The sequence below is a fragment of the Bos mutus genome, chromosome 5 (genome assembly GCF_027580195.1).
Source record: "Bos mutus isolate GX-2022 chromosome 5, NWIPB_WYAK_1.1, whole genome shotgun sequence".
NCBI classification, from domain to species: domain Eukaryota; kingdom Metazoa; phylum Chordata; class Mammalia; order Artiodactyla; family Bovidae; genus Bos; species Bos mutus.
Window position 1 is genome coordinate 44,335,126 of NC_091621.1, and position 15,808 is coordinate 44,350,933.

At 40.9% G+C, this 15,808-nt stretch overlaps 1 protein-coding gene across 2 annotated transcripts in view; it reads left to right on the top strand.

Annotated features, from left to right (window-relative positions):
• Nucleotides 1–15,808, top strand: part of SCN8A (sodium voltage-gated channel alpha subunit 8) — a 123,845-nt gene that overhangs the window by 53,595 nt on the left and 54,442 nt on the right. For both annotated transcript variants that reach the window (XM_070370822.1, XM_005908705.2), the window contains exon 11: nt 7,046–7,408. In XM_070370822.1, the coding sequence (XP_070226923.1) occupies nt 7,046–7,408 (363 nt within the window). The remainder of the gene's footprint in view (nt 1–7,045; nt 7,409–15,808) is intronic.

Below are 15,808 nucleotides of genomic sequence, written 5' to 3' on the forward strand. Positions count from 1 at the left end.
GTTTGTGGATGGGGAGTAAGAAATGGAGAAAGATGACCCCTGACAGTCTCATGTTCAATAATGATTGAAATTTAAAATCTTATCGAAGGGAATGAGAGGTTGAGTCAGGAGGGTGAAGAAAATAGTGACAGCTTAAAACAGTTATTAAGAAGATTGGGAGAGGGAATTCCCCCTAATCAGGTTCAGCCTGTTTACTAAAGAAGCCCCAGCCCTTCAGCACTGAATTCACAGCACTCTGCTTTCCGGGACTCGGCTTCCCTTTTATGGTCTCCAGTCCCTGTGCCCCGTCAAGCACTCTGTACTCACACCAGAGAGAACTATTAGATGTTTCTCATACATGATGCTTCTTTTCTACCCTCTGTTTTGCTCCAGAAACAGCCTCTCTAAGAAGCCCTGTTTTTTCCATTTGTGAATGTCCACATTATACTTACTGTTCACATCCTTCTCCCAAGAAACCGTCCCTGACCTGCCCCCATCCTACCCCCAGTTAGAAATTACCATTTCATCTTTCCATTGTGTTTTATATGTCCCTCTTTGTGTGTTGCTGTTTACTCTATGTGGGGTTTTATATTTACTCATCTTCATATCCTGTCCTCTCTCACATAAAGTCCTAAAATTAAGGCCTACTTCTGTGTACCTTCAGAGATTTGTTGGAAAAATGAATGAAGTACTTTTGTAAAACTGATTTAACCCCTTCTGGAACTTCTTTATGACCTGGAACCATCTCTGTCTCACCTTCACCTCACCCTTCCCCTAATTCAGCCTCTTTTGAGGCAAAGTGTGATTGTAGCTTTGTTGTAATGCAACCCTTGCCTTGAGAGCCATCCTAAGCTTGTTAATAAATACCTTAGTGCCGTTAACACTTCGCTATTGAATGGGCTCTGATTAATCTATAGGCTTCAGCACAGAGTTGCACTGATTGCTCCCTAGCTCAAAAAATAAAGCTGGGCTTCTGAGATGTCCTGCTTTGCATGAAAATAGTCACTTCTTCTCATTTCCCCATCGGAAAAAACTGTGGATTCCTTGAGGCCACGGCTGACTGCCAAGACTTCCTTAGAAACTGCACGGCAGTGATATTCTTTGTCCTAGGACTCTCCTGCAGTTTCTCTGATTTTATCTGGAAAAATGGTTGAGGCCTAGAGAGATTAACTCTTTTATCTAAGGTTATATAGCTAGTAGGTGTTGGAGTCGAGATTTGAACCAGGTCATTCTGACTATAAGCTTTGTACTACAGTCTCTAGCCATCCCTTCCCCACTCACCTCCACACATACGTGGTCATCTGTTAGGTTGGCTTAACAGTGAAGGTGACTTTGGTTTTCCCACCACACAGTTCAAGTGAACATCAGTGGCCTGTACTGCAGATCGCTGAGAGCTGCTATTTTTTTTTTTTTAATTAATTTTGTTGGAATACAGTTGATTTCCAGTGTTAGTTTGAGATCCTCTTGAAACATAAAATTATTGCTATGTTTTTAGGCTTTAGGTGAGTTTATAAAGTCCCTTTTGCAAAGTATTTTAATTATTCTGCTGCAGCAGTTCTCAGACATTTTGGTCTTCATATCTTTAAAAAATTATTGGGGACCCCAAAGAGATTTTTTAATTTATTGTATTAGAAATAATAATTAAGAAACTTTATAATGTTCATTTACTGATTTATTGGAAAAAATGGTAATGATAGACCTACTGTGTTTAACACAAATCATACATATTTTTGAAAAAATTAACTGTTTTCCAGATCAAAAAAATTTAATAGAAAAAAATGGTCCTGTTTACATCTTTGCAAATCTCTTTAATCTGTGGTTTAATGGGAGATGGCTGGAATAGCATACCTTCATTCAGTCTGTTGCAATATTCCTTTTGGTTGAAGTATTTAAAGAAAATCTGTTTTCATACAGATATAGTTGGAAAAGGAATATTTTAATAACCTTTTCAGATAATTGTGAATATTCTTCTTTGATGCTGTTCCAAAATTGGATAAGAGTAGGTTTTTAAATGGTTAGTTGCAATGTGGAAGCTGAAACTGTATCAGTAACTTGGTACTGTTACATTAAAATCCTTTGTTGTATTTTACACCATAGATATTTAATTCTTGAATGATTTGTAGCATCCTACATTGATCATTTGGGAAATACTGCTTCACTGAATTAAGCAGCTCTTCCAAGTACTAACACAGAATATTAAAAAATCACGTACGTTCTCGCTCAAGCTCTTAAGAAAAGTCTTTAAATTCTGGGAAACTGTCAGGCTTGCAGTCTGTACCTCTGAGAAATGAGAGTGAGAAAGGCAGACATCTTCTTAATATTATTATGAAGTAGTTTAATCTTGTGACCCACCCCCCGTAAAAAGGGCACAAGGACCCAGGAATTCCCAGACCACATTTTAAGAACCACTGTTGTATTGGAAAGAAAAAGTGAAGTGAAGAAAAGATGAACTATGGCATGGAAATAAGACATTTAAATCATCAATTTCTTACATTCCAAACATCCTAGTCATTGTTAAGCTTCATTCCAGTAGACAGCTGACATGTATGCCCTGAAATTCCTAGTTAATTTTTCTGTGTAATCTGAGGCCATGCCCTCAAATCAAAAACATCCCAGAGCTGTTCTCCCAAGCAGACACCTAGATCTAAAGTAGTATTTTTAGTTAGCTGTGATGTGACTGCCTGAAAAGGACCAGAAGCTTCTTCCTGGTTTGTTGATAGGAAACATTTTGAAAACAGGACCCATCTCATAACCTAGCTGAATCCCTGGAGATAGTAGAGCCACAGGTCCTGATGCATCAATGAAACCCTTCAATCCAGGAAAATTAAGACTGGGGAAGAGCCAGGGTGGCTACTCTCAGGATGTCTCCTTAGGGAATTGGCCAGATCAGGGCTAGATACCAGAGGTACAAGGCGAAATGGGACAGGTTCATCTTTTCCCTTCTGTGTTGATTGCAGTGGACTCTTTTGCCAAGAGTGGAACAAAGAATTAAAGAATAATAGATATACTGTTTACTTTTTAGTTTGTATTTTTTTCAGGATCCTGATTCCTGAGTGTCCCTGGGTGACGGAATTTGTCATTATCTTTCCATCACTTCTTATCACTTTCCTATCAGTTAAGAATAGTCAGGTATTATTATATACTATATGAGGTCTAATATAGTATATAATATTTCCTCATGCAGTCCATAGTATTTTCTACTAGGCTGTAGCTTTTGAGAGGGCAGGGACCATGTCATATGTCTTGTTCACCATTGTATCCATATCACTTAGCACACAACAAGTATTTGGTGATCTTTTGTCAAATAAAAATCAGACCTCTTTCCTAATATGTAGACCTAATATACTAGGCAGTGTCAACACCTAATATTTTGCTAATAAAAATCATGGATCCAGTCCACGGAAGCTTGCTGTGAGAAGGGAGGCAGATTTTATTTTCTGTATTTTATGATGCTTTGACATGCTAGGAGCCTTGCTGGCTGCAGAGAGCTGCCCCTCCCAGTACTAGTTTAATTCCTGGAGATAGCGAACAACTTGCTCTTTCATGTGCAGATCAGCCAATCCAAGACCTTTATCCCCAGCCTCCTTTCATCTAATTCACACACCAGCCAATATTTCCCCAGCCCTAAATCCACTGTGTGGATCACAACAAACTATGGAAAATTCTTAAAGAGATGGGAATACCAGACCACCTGACCTGCCTCCTGAGAAATCTGTATGCAAGTCAAGAAGCAACAAGTAGAACTGGACATGGAACAACAGACTGGTTCCAATTAGGAAAAGGAGTACCTCAAGGCTGCATATTGTCACCCTGCTTATTTAACTTCTATGCAGAGTACATCATGCAAAATGCCAGGCTGGATGAAGCACAAGCTGGAATCAAGATTGCTGGGAGAAATATCAATAACCTCAGATATGCAGATGACACCACCCCTATGGCAGAAAGTGAAGAAGAACTAAAGAGCCTCTTGATGAAAGTGAAAGCAGAGTGAAAAAGTTGGCTTAAAACTAGACATTCAGAAAACTAAGATCATGGCATCTGGTCCCATCACTTTATGGCAAATAGATGGGGAAACAATGGAAACAGTGAGAGACTTTATTTTTGGGGGCTCCAAAATCACTGCAGGTGGTGACCGCAGCCATGAAATTAAAAGACACTTGCTCCTTGGAAGAAAAGCTGTGACCAACCTAGACAGCATATTAAAAAGCAGAGACATTATTTTGCCACCAAAAGTCTGTCTAGTCAAAGCTATGGTTTTTCCAGTAGTCATGGATGGATGTGAGATTTGAACTATAAAGAAAGCTGAGCACCAAAGAATTGATGCTTTTGAACTGTGGATATTGGAGAAGACTCTTGAGAGACCCTTGGACTGCAAGGAGATCCAACCAATCCATCCTAAAAGAAATCAACTCTGAATATTCATTGGAAGGACTGATGCTGAAGCTGAAACTCCCGTACTTTGGCCACCTGAAGAACTGACTCATTGAGAAAGACCCTAATGCTAGAAAAGATTGAAGGCAGGAGGAGAAGGGGACTACAGAGGATGAGATAGTTGGATGGCATCACCAACTTGATGGACATGAGTTTGAGTAAGCTCGGGGAGTTGGTGATGGACAGGGAGGCCTGGCTTGCTGCAGTCCATGGGGTTGCAAGGAGTTGGACATGACTGAGCAACTGAACTGAAATCACTCCAGAGCCAGGACTTAGAGGACCATTTCTATAGCCCAAAGCCTGTCTGAAATTATTCAAACTGTCCAATTTTAAACTTGTTCCAGTGTGTCTGCTCTGCAGTGACAATATACATCCATGTCAGTATACAGCCTTGACAATATACTCCTTTCCCAATTTTGAAGTAGTCCGTTGTTCCATGTCCGGTTCCAACAGTTGCTTCTTGACCTGCGTACAGATTTTTCAGGAGACAGGTAAGGTGGTCTGATTCCCATCTCTTTAAGAATTTTCCACAGTTTGTTGTACTCCACACAGTCAAAAGCTTTAGCATAGTCTCTTAGTAAAGCAGAAGTAGATGTTTTCTGGAATTCTCTTGCTTTCTCTATGATCCAACGAATGTTGGCAATTTGATCTCTGGTTCCTCTGCCTTTTCTAAACCCAGCTTGTACATCTGGAAGTTCTTGGCTCACATACTGTTAAAGTCTAGCTTGAAGGATTTTGTGCATAACCTTGCTAGCATGTGAAGTAAGCACACTTGCGTGGCAGTTTGAACATTCTTTGGCATTTCTTTAATCTGGGAAACTTAAATCCATTGTAAGGCTTTCTGAATTTACCTCTCTTACATACTTCTAATAAGAATGAAATATAGAATTATAATCAGGAGCATTCAGATGTTTTAAGTTCAGGAGCAGGATGGATGTCACTGGGATACATAGTCATACATTTATTTAAAATGAAAAATGAAGTCATACTTTTACCAATGAAAATAAGTCTGATTTGGCCAATTGTTTTGATAGTGGGGACTGGCTTTGCTAATTAGATCATATGATGGGCATTTTTTTAATTAAATGAACTAAATCTGTGGCTTTAAAGATTTAATGAAAACATCTCTAAAGCATGTGGTAAGATCATTTTATTAAAAGATTAATGTTGGCATTGATGTATAGAAATTGACAATGCTTTGATTACTCCAACCTTTTCTGTTAGGTCAAGTAAAGTTCCTTTAAAAGAATAACCCCTGTAAGAGGTACTGATATGATTATTAGTAAATAATAATTAAAGCCTTTTTGATACCATCAGAAATCAGGAAATGGAATATTCTAACAAGTGGGTAACAAGTCCTTTGGCAGGTTGGGTGGTTTTTTAGTTCTTTGCTTTCAACAATATTGAAAGAGGACTTGATTTAATTGTCAGCTGATAGATCATTAAAATAAATTTTGCTGATAGCTTACTATGTAATTTTGGCATATAACTTGGAAGGAGTTCAAAGAATTGAGTGACATTACTGTAACAGTGTTCTTCTGTTCCAAGATACCATTTATATGAATAAAGTTTCTCAGCACTTAAAATCTACTCTTAGAAAGGGGACGGGGGCTTCTGTTGAGCCATGTATGATTCTAATAATAAGTTATACTATCTACAAATATTTAAACACCAAAACACCAGTTGGGGGAAAGAATAGCTCATTCATCTCATTGAGATACATTTTAATAAAATTTTAAACTTAGTAATTACTTATAAAACAGAATATTTGTGATCAGTTGTATTAATGAGAATTGTAATAAAAGCACAATCCAGGAGAATTTTTTTAATTTCTTAGAGGCTCATGGTCACGGGAAATTGGTTTTAAGTATAGGTTATACTTTCTTGTTGCAGAAAAGTATTGAAAGGGGGTCAATACAATGCATTAAAGCATAAAGATACACATTAGCACAAAATTCTCTAGGGAACATGGAATGGCAGTATGAGCTGAAAGAGAAAAATGAAAATTTTCTAAGTGATAAATATGAGTTTGACTTGAAAATGTCAATTCTGGGAACTTACAAATAGTTAAACTTCTGATGAAAAAAGAATTGCAAAAAAAATGGAGTAGAAGGGGACAGATACCATTTTCAGCAGAACTGGAAAACCACTATTGGCATAGTTCTTAACCTGCATTGAAAGAGTAGTAAGTGGCCACTTCCAAATGTCTCCTTTTGCCAAGTGTGGCATAGAAGCTAACCTGGTAGATTAAAAGCACACTCCACGTGAGGTCATAGTAATGAAAAATAGACGCCCAGTGTCTATTTCCCAGTGGATTTGCTACACAAAGCATGAGATAAAACATCGTTTCAGTGCGTAGGTGAACAGCGCATGGAACTTATGAATGGTTAACAGGTCAAAGACGGGTGTATCTCAAGGTTATGGGGCAAGAAGTGAGTGGTGATGGGTGTTGAAGGGCAGTAGAAATTCAACATCCGAAAGTGCTTTCTGGAAACACCTGTGTTCTGATTAACAGGAATGCAAGGATGGGGCCAGACTGGGGAAGCTAACAGCCTTTGTTCAGTTTCTATGGGGTCCCTTCCTGTCTCATGCCTGCCTCTCTTGTCTCTCTCTCTCTCTCCTCCTGCCCCTACAGTCACTGCTCAGCATTCCAGGCTCCCCATTCCTCTCCCGCCACAACAGCAAGAGCAGCATCTTCAGCTTCAGGGGGCCCGGGCGGTTCCGGGACCCGGGCTCGGAGAATGAGTTTGCAGACGACGAGCACAGCACGGTGGAGGAGAGCGAGGGCCGCCGGGACTCGCTCTTCATCCCCATCCGGGCGCGCGAGCGCCGCAGCAGCTACAGTGGCTACAGCGGCTACAGCCAGGGCAGCCGCTCTTCGCGCATCTTCCCCAGCCTGCGGCGCAGCGTCAAGCGCAACAGCACAGTGGACTGCAATGGCGTGGTGTCCCTCATCGGCGGCCCCGGCTCCCACATCAGCGGGCGTCTCCTGCCAGAGGTGAAAATAGATAAGGCAGCTACTGATGACAGTGTAAGGAAGTAAAACCGGTAGACCGCGGCTAGGCATGGCAGTCTCTCCCGCTCCCTCTCTTCTCTCCTTTGCTCCGCCCATCCCACTCGGTCCCACTTGCTCTCCAGCTCCCGTCTGGACTCGCGTCTCTACCGCCTACCGCTTCCGTTTTCTCCCTCAAGATTTGTTTCTTTCTTCAGCCCTCCTCCTTCACTTACCCTCTTTTCCCTTGTACTTTATTCCTTGCTCCATTCCCCATCCCCACCCCCATCTTCCTTTCTTGTTTCTGACTCTTGCCCTTCCTCCATCAGCCCTTTATTTTATCGATGTTTCTTTCTCTCCATCTTTGCACTTCTCTGTCTGCCTCTCTTCCCATCCCACCCCACCTGCTTTGACTGAATGCCTCTGGCCAGCGGATCCTGCCCAGATGGAATGAGAAGGGCCTTTGCCACCACCAATGACCAAGTCTAAGCGGGTTTGAAACTACCATTGCTTCTCCCCCCACTACGTCCTGCCTCCTCATAGGGAAACAGCTTGGAATTTAAAGCTCTTTTATTTGTATTTTAAAAAAAAAAGTTCAAATATATCTTTGGACAGTTTTCTTAGTCTCCTCTACAAGAATGAGATGTGATTTTTCCAAAGAGGCATGTGCATGTGTGATGCTGAGGGTAGGAAGTGGGCACTGGGAGAGCCAGGCAAAGAGGTGAAGGAAACTGGTGGGGAGCTGGACATTTACTAAGGGGACTGAGGTAAATCAGAGGGGAAGGTAGGTGGTTGGGGCAAGAACACATGGTACATGGGGGAGGAAGGAACAGGGAATTGAAAGATGAATTTTAAATGTAATCAAATGTCAGGCTCTGGAGAAGTGACATATAATAGCTTCACTTCACAAAATCACTTGGCTAGGGGTTAGGATAATGGCACCCCTCTTTGGGAAAAGCCATGTCTTAACATTTCTTTAGATTCTAAGCTGTTTATACCTTTTTTCTAGCTTTAAATTCTTATAACCTTAATGATCCTGATCCTTTCTACCTCTGATTCCTTAGCTTTCTTCAGTCCCTCCTTAGCTGGTCTGAGCTTAAGATAGCATGTCGGTCTGTTTTGTTCTAACACTTCAGTTTCCTCTAACACAGCATGAAGATAGCCAACCCTTTAATTAGCATGATGCATGTGTGGAGGAAAACTGGGCGATCAAGGATGGAATTATTCAGAATGACCTGTTATTTAGCACTTTGGGACAGTTGTTTGACTATCCTAGGACAGCTGTTGACTGTCCTAAATTCAAAAGACAGGATGTTTGATGTTGTCCTTTCTCTCCCTACTCTTTTATTTAAAAGCAAAATATTTCCCCCCTTACATTTAGATGGTTCTTTACAAGCTACAATTTACTTTTACATACCTTATTTGTTCTAAGTAAAAATTCCATAAGGCTGATAAAGTGGAGCTGTTTTTGAGATGGGGAAACAGGCTCAGTGAAAGTGTATTCCTTGGGGTTACACAACTCATCACTGAAAAACCTTTCAGAAACCTGAGTCTTCGATTTCTCAGTTAATTTTAATGTCGTCTCTACCTAGGCACATGACCATTGCTCTTCTTGAGAACTGTTTGTTTCAGATCAGGTGTAATAAGAACAATAATAATAACAAATAGTAGTTCCAAAGTCCCCCGCTAAACCAGATAGTTGGCCAAAATATATGTTATGAATGACTATCTTTACTTTAAATATAACTTTTGATTTTCACTAATTCTATGTCTAGATATAAATTTTGGGCTCCACAATTAGATAGAAAATGATTTTCTCTGAAAAAATAAGAGACGAAATCACTGGAGAATGACAGGTAGATCAGCGTGGACAGTACAGTTGGGACAGTTCAAATAATGAGAACCACAGTAAAATCTGATATCCTACCAGTTTTAAAAAATATTTAAGTCAAATAATATATCTTGCTTTTTCTTTGAAGAGAAAGTATTAGAAAAGGTGTCCAGGAAGAAGGAGCTTGAACTTCAGCTTAAAGGCAGATAAGCAGGTTTGCAGGTTTTGTTTTTGTTTTTTTAGCAGCTTCTGTTATATTGTGTGGGAGAAAAATGTGAGAGGCAGTTGAGCAGATGGCTGTGGCGAGTACGGCTGTCTGCATTGCCTTACCCTGCGGCCGATGGAACACTGCTTTTGGGATTTTGGGGGGTCCTGCACACTCAGCACCCTGTAAGCACTTAGGAGATTTCTTTGCAGTGGTCCTGAGTGATGATGCTGACAAACTTGAGCATTCCCAAGGTCAGGAGATCAGATCCCAAAGTGGCAGGAAGATGAGGAAGGCAGGACTATATTATTCTCAAGGGCTTCATAACTAGGAAAAACTGTTTCGTTGGAAGCCGTAAGGAAGCACCTCCTAGTAGTTAGTGGTGTGGAAAAATACCTAAGTTACACGAATAAGCCAAAAAGACAAACCAAAACAAAAGCAGAATGCATATCATTTGTGTGGTATGTCATCTCTGTAAAGACAAACTGCATAGGGAAAAGGGTGACTGACTACAAGTTAGCAGTATTGGGAGGGGAAATTACTAGTGGGTTTTTTCCTTTCTTGCACTTTGTTGTTCTTTTTAGTTTGCTATAGTGGACCTCATCCTTATAGCTACCATATATTGGGTTCTAACTACACTATGCTCAGCAGTTTATACATATGTTCTCATTTAGTCTCCTCATTCAGTAGGTGGTTTTATCCAGTTAACAGAGATTGGGAAACTTGTGGAAATGGTACCAAGGTCTTTCTGATCCAAGAGAACTTCCTGACTGCTTATTTTGGAAGTAGGAAAACAGTCATTTATCTTAGAAGGAATTAATATATTCATGATGTTACACGCAGCCTGGGCCAAATGAGCAATTATTATACCCCTTTGGGCTAGAAGATAGTGATTCTCACTGTCAAAACATTTTGGATGCGTCTGCAGCTACGGATTAACTTGTCTTCGCCTGAACCATCAGAATGCTTCCAGTTACGTACTCATGCTTTATGCACTGGTATAGGAGCCGTGGATGGTCCACGGTTGGTCTCACACAGCATGAACGCTTGAGCTATGCCACATATGTAGTTTTTATTTAGGCTCAAATGAAGAAATACAATATTCTTAATGAAAAAAGACACCCAGATGTCACCTCATTAGAATCTCATCAAAAATATTTCACATCTTCATTCATAATTCAGTTGTGGTTGAGTGGTGATGATTTCTTGATAGTTTTATGAGAATTTTTGCTTTTGCTTTTTGCTGAAACACAGGATAAGGGGACTTTTCCCATGTCTTCAGCTCTGAGCTGGAAAATCATTGCTCTTCCCTTGTAAAGAAGTGGGTGCTCCTGACTGTCCAAAACACACATGACTCAGAAGCCATGCTGCAGATGTAGAAGTATTATCTCATTTCATGCTCACAGCACCTGCCCTCTGAGTTAGATCCTACTACTGTGTGCATTTTACTAGGAGGAAACCAAGGCTTAGAGAAATAAAGTCACTTGTCCAAGGTTGCATAGTAAGCAGTATAGTTAGGATTGGAATCCAGACAATCTAACTGCACGGCGTTAGCCACTAACTATTATACTATGCTAACTATGAAGCCTGGGTTCTTCATGATCCTGAAAAATTAGCATCTCTAAGCCTTATCTGTAAAAAAAAAAAAAGTGAGATTAAAGGACCTTTGTTAGACAGCTATTTGAACATTAAATAACATTTATAAAATCTGAAGCATATTACTTGGCCCATTCTTGGTATTCAGAAATTAAATTTCTATTCCTTTACATGTGCATTTTTGGTCTTTTTAACCGGAAAAGTAGACAGTTTGATTTCTGCTGAATTGCTTGACTTGGAGAGAGTCAGATTTCTTCTAAGATTCTAAAGATCTTTTGAGAAGGAGAAATTTTTGTACAGTTGTTTTGAAGCAGAATACATACCACAAAAATTTTAGCAAGGCTTGAACTGGAGATAAATGACTAGGTTCTAAGGCCCCTTCTAAAATACTGTAAATTTTAGTCCCAAGAAAGGTGACTGGCTGATAAATTTCTAGTTACGTATTTCCATGTGAAATCAGTTTAGAATCAATAACAAGTTGAGATTCCTTGGGTAGATCTGTGGAAATGTGGTCAAAACCAGACATCGGCAGATATGGTAGAATATCTCTTTGAGAAGGGCAGCTACAATTTAGGAGGTTGAAGTCAGTGGCTAAATGCTTAATAAACTTTGCATTTGAATTAAGAGAAATGGAAAAAATTTGTACTGGGTTTAAAGTAATTAAGGTTCTCAATTGCTTCCTCTGTTACTCTTTAGGGGCTGAATTTTTAAAAGGCAGAGGCTCCTGACTTTTAAAAGTTGTTAGTTTTCCTCCTCTCTCCCCAACAAAATGAAACAAAAATACACACCTTCATCTGCCCACCCCCCCCTCCCACCCCAAAATGACCTAAAACAAATCAGGCAGGGGAGAAAATGAGTATGTGATCTTTCCTCTGGTCCCTGGGTCTCAGCATGCTTGGAGGAAGACACCTTCGCTGCACGTCCAAGGTGATGAGAATTGGGCAGCTGAGCCAATAGCAGAGACATACCTCACCGAATCCTAAGCAGATTCTAGATGGAAGGTGACGATGAAGCTGCTGTACCTGGGGAAAAGTCTGCTCCAGGTTTTCTTCCCTTCAGTTGGCCGTGGTCTGACACAAGAAGCGACAGCCAGCATTACTGTTAGGAAAGTAAAATGGTGCAGATGCTTAGACAGTTTGGCGGCTCCTCCAAAAGGTAGACATAGAGTTACCACATGACCCAGGAATTCTACTCCTAGGTATATACCCAGGAAAATTTCAAACATGTGTTCACACAAAAATTTATACATAAGTATTCTTAAAATCTTTATTCATAATAGCCAAAAAGTAGAAACAATTCAAGTACCTACTAGCTGATGAATGGAGAAACAAAATGTGATACAATGGAATCCCTATAATGGCATCTCATTCAGCCAACATGAATTGATACATTCTACAGTATGAATAAACCTTGAAAAATTATGCTAGGTGAGAGGAGCTAGGCACATACCATATTATTGCATTTATGTGAAATGTCTGGAAAAGGCAGATCCATACAATAAAGCAGATTGTTGGTTCCTAGAGGCTGGGTAGAGGCAGGGGTTGGGATTGACTGCAGACAGGTGGTGGTGTTTGGTATGATGAAAATGTCCTGGCATTAAATAGTGGTGACAGCCTTGTGAGTCCACCCATGTGTGCTGAGTCTCCTCAGTAGTGTTCGACTCTTTGAGACCCTGTGAACTGTAGCCCACCAGGCTCCCCTGTCCATGAGGTTCTCCAGGCAATAATACTGGAGTGAGTTGCCATGCCCTCCTCCAGGGAATCTTCCCAACTCAGGGATTAAATCCATATCTCTTATGTCTCCTGCATTGGCAGGCGGATTCTTTACCCTAGCACCACCTGGGAAGCCCATCTGCATTGTAAATATACTAAAAGCTACTGAGTCATTTACTTTATAATGCTTCAAATGGTGAGTTTTATGTTATATACATTTTATCTTAATTTTTTCTAATTGGAAAAAAACAAACAGAAACACTGGCCCAGTATCTGGACTTTCAGTCCCAGCTTTCACACCCTCACCTGGGGAGCAGGGACTGCCACAGGGACCCGCCCATCTTGGTATTCCTATGTACCCTGATCTCAGTGGATTAAATTGTCTTAGTAGTAGAGATGCATTTTTCTGTGGATACCATCTTCGCTCCCAACTGGTGCTTAGCACTCTTAAGTAGTGTTCCTCATAGGCTTTTTTACATTATATCATTTTGGGCTGTTAACAGTGATGAATATGTTTGCTCTGTCTCCATTAATCAGTGTGATCTGCTGAGTACTAAGAAATGCATACACAAATGGACAATGAACAGACTATATATAAAAATAGAATTTTCACCTGCAGCCTGCCCAAGGTCTATTTACCTACAATAATTAATCTATTTGTCTGCAATAAACAAGGGCTTCCCAGGTGGCACAGTGGTAAAGAATCTGCCTGCCAATGTAGGGGATACAGGAGACACCGGTAGGATCCCTGGGTGGGGAAGATCCCCTGGAGGAGGAAATGGCAACCCACTCAAGTATTCTTGCCTGGAGAGTTCCATGGACAAAGGAATTGGAGGGCTGCAGTCCACGAAGTCTCAAAGAGGCATACACGACACACACAATAATAACACAACACATACAATAAATAATCAAGAAACCAGCCTGCTATAAACCAAACTTTCAGAAAGCCAGATTGCTATCTCTAGTGACGGTCCAGGGAGCTAAACAGTAACTTCTGTAACAATCAGCCCAAAGCAGCCAGGGCTTGATTACTAGATTAATAACTGACAACTTCCATAATTTTTGTCCCTGTTTCCAATTTAGGACTGCCCAGAGAAAGCCAAATAGGCACCCCTAGCCAATCACGTAGGCTGCCCTGCTGCTGCTTAGCTTGCCTGCAGCCTCCCACCAGCAGCCTTGAATCAGGCACACCTAAAGCCTTTTGGTTTTTTCCTACTCCTATTCAAGACTTTGCTACTCCTCTGCCTGCCTTTGAATTTCTGCCATAACATGCATGATGTGACCTAACTCCCTCACTACATCAAACTCAGAATAAATAACCTTTGATTTTCTTATTTAGTTGATCTTTGTTTATTTCCACAATACAGATAACATCTTATACAAATTTATGCAGTCTGCATTCCATCTTCCTTCTCAAAGGAACTCCACTGCATGATCAGTATTTCTGTAGCACACTTGGTAATTGGCACCCAAGAATTACCAAAGATGTAGGTAAAAGGGAGGTGGAGGAGGCACTGTCTGATCAGTTGAGAATTGTTCCAGAAACTCCTCTTTACTATGAGACTTCCCAAAAAGTACCCTCATACCTCATTCTAGGCAAGCTCTCTTCCCCCAAACCACCATTTCTGATTTGTATCATCGTAGGTTAGTTTTCTTGCATTTTTGCAGGCCCATATGCAAATAAAATCAGATCAGATCAGATCAGTCGCTCAGTCGTGTCTGACTCTTTGCGACCCCATGAATTGCAGCACACCAGGCCTCTCTGTCCATCACCTACTCCCGGAGTTCACTCAGACTCACGTCCATCGAGTCAGTGATGCCATCCAGCCATCTCATCCTCTGTCGTTCCCTTCTCCTCCTGCCCCCAATCCCTCCCAGCATCAGGGTCTTTTCCAATGAGTCAACTCTTAGCATGAGGTGGCCAAAGTACTGGAGTTTCAGCTTTAGCATCATTCCTTCCGAAGAACACCCAGGGCTGATCTCCTTTAGAATGGACTGGTTGGATCTCCTTGCAGTCCAGGGGACTCTCAAGAGTCTTCTCCAACACCACAGTTCAAAAGCATCAATTCTTCGGCACTCAGCTTTCTTCACAGTCCAACTCTCACATCTATACATGACCACAGGAAAAACCATAGCCTTGACTAGACGAACCTTTGTTGGCAAAGTAATGTCTCTGCTTTTGAATATGCTGTCTAGGTTGGTCATAACTTTCCTTCCAAGGAGTAAGCATCTTTTAATTTCATGGCTGCAGTCACCATCTGCAGTGATTTTGGAGCCCAGAAAAATAAAGTCTGACACTCTTTCCACCGTTTCCCCATCTATTTCCCATGAAGTGGTGGGACCGGATGCCATGATCTTCGTTTTCTGAATGTTGAGCTTTAAGCCAACTTTTTCACTCTCCTCTCACTTTCATCAAGAGGCTTTTTAGTTCCTCTTCACTTTCTGCCATAAGGGTGGTGTCATCTGCATATCTGAGGTTATTGATATTTCTCCCGGCAATCTTGATTCCAACTTGTGTTTCTCCCAGTCCAGCGTTTCTCATGATGTACTCTGCATATAAGTTAAATAAACAGGTGACAATATACAGCCTTGACGAACTCCCTTTTCCTATTTGGAACCAGTCTGTTGTTCCATGTCCAGTTCTAACTGTTGCTTCCTGACCTGCATACAGATTTCTCAAGAGGCAGATCAGGTGGTCTGGTATTCCCGTCTCTTTCAGAATTTTCCACAGTTTATTGTGATCCACACAGTCAAAGGCTTTGGCATAGTCAATAAAGCAGAAATAGATGTTTTTCTGGAACTCTCTTGCTTTTTCCATGATCCAGTGGATGTTGGCAATTTGATCTCTGGTTCCTCTGCCTTTTCTAAAACCAGCTTGAACATCAGGAAGTTCACAGTTCACATATTGCTGAAGCCTGGCTTGGAGAATTTTGAGCATTACTTTACTAGCGTGTGAGATGAGTGCAATTGTGCACTAGTTTGAGCATTCTTTGGCATTGCCTTTCTTTGGGATTGGGTGTAGCTTTTATTTGGCTTGTTTCACTCAACAGAATGTTTGGATG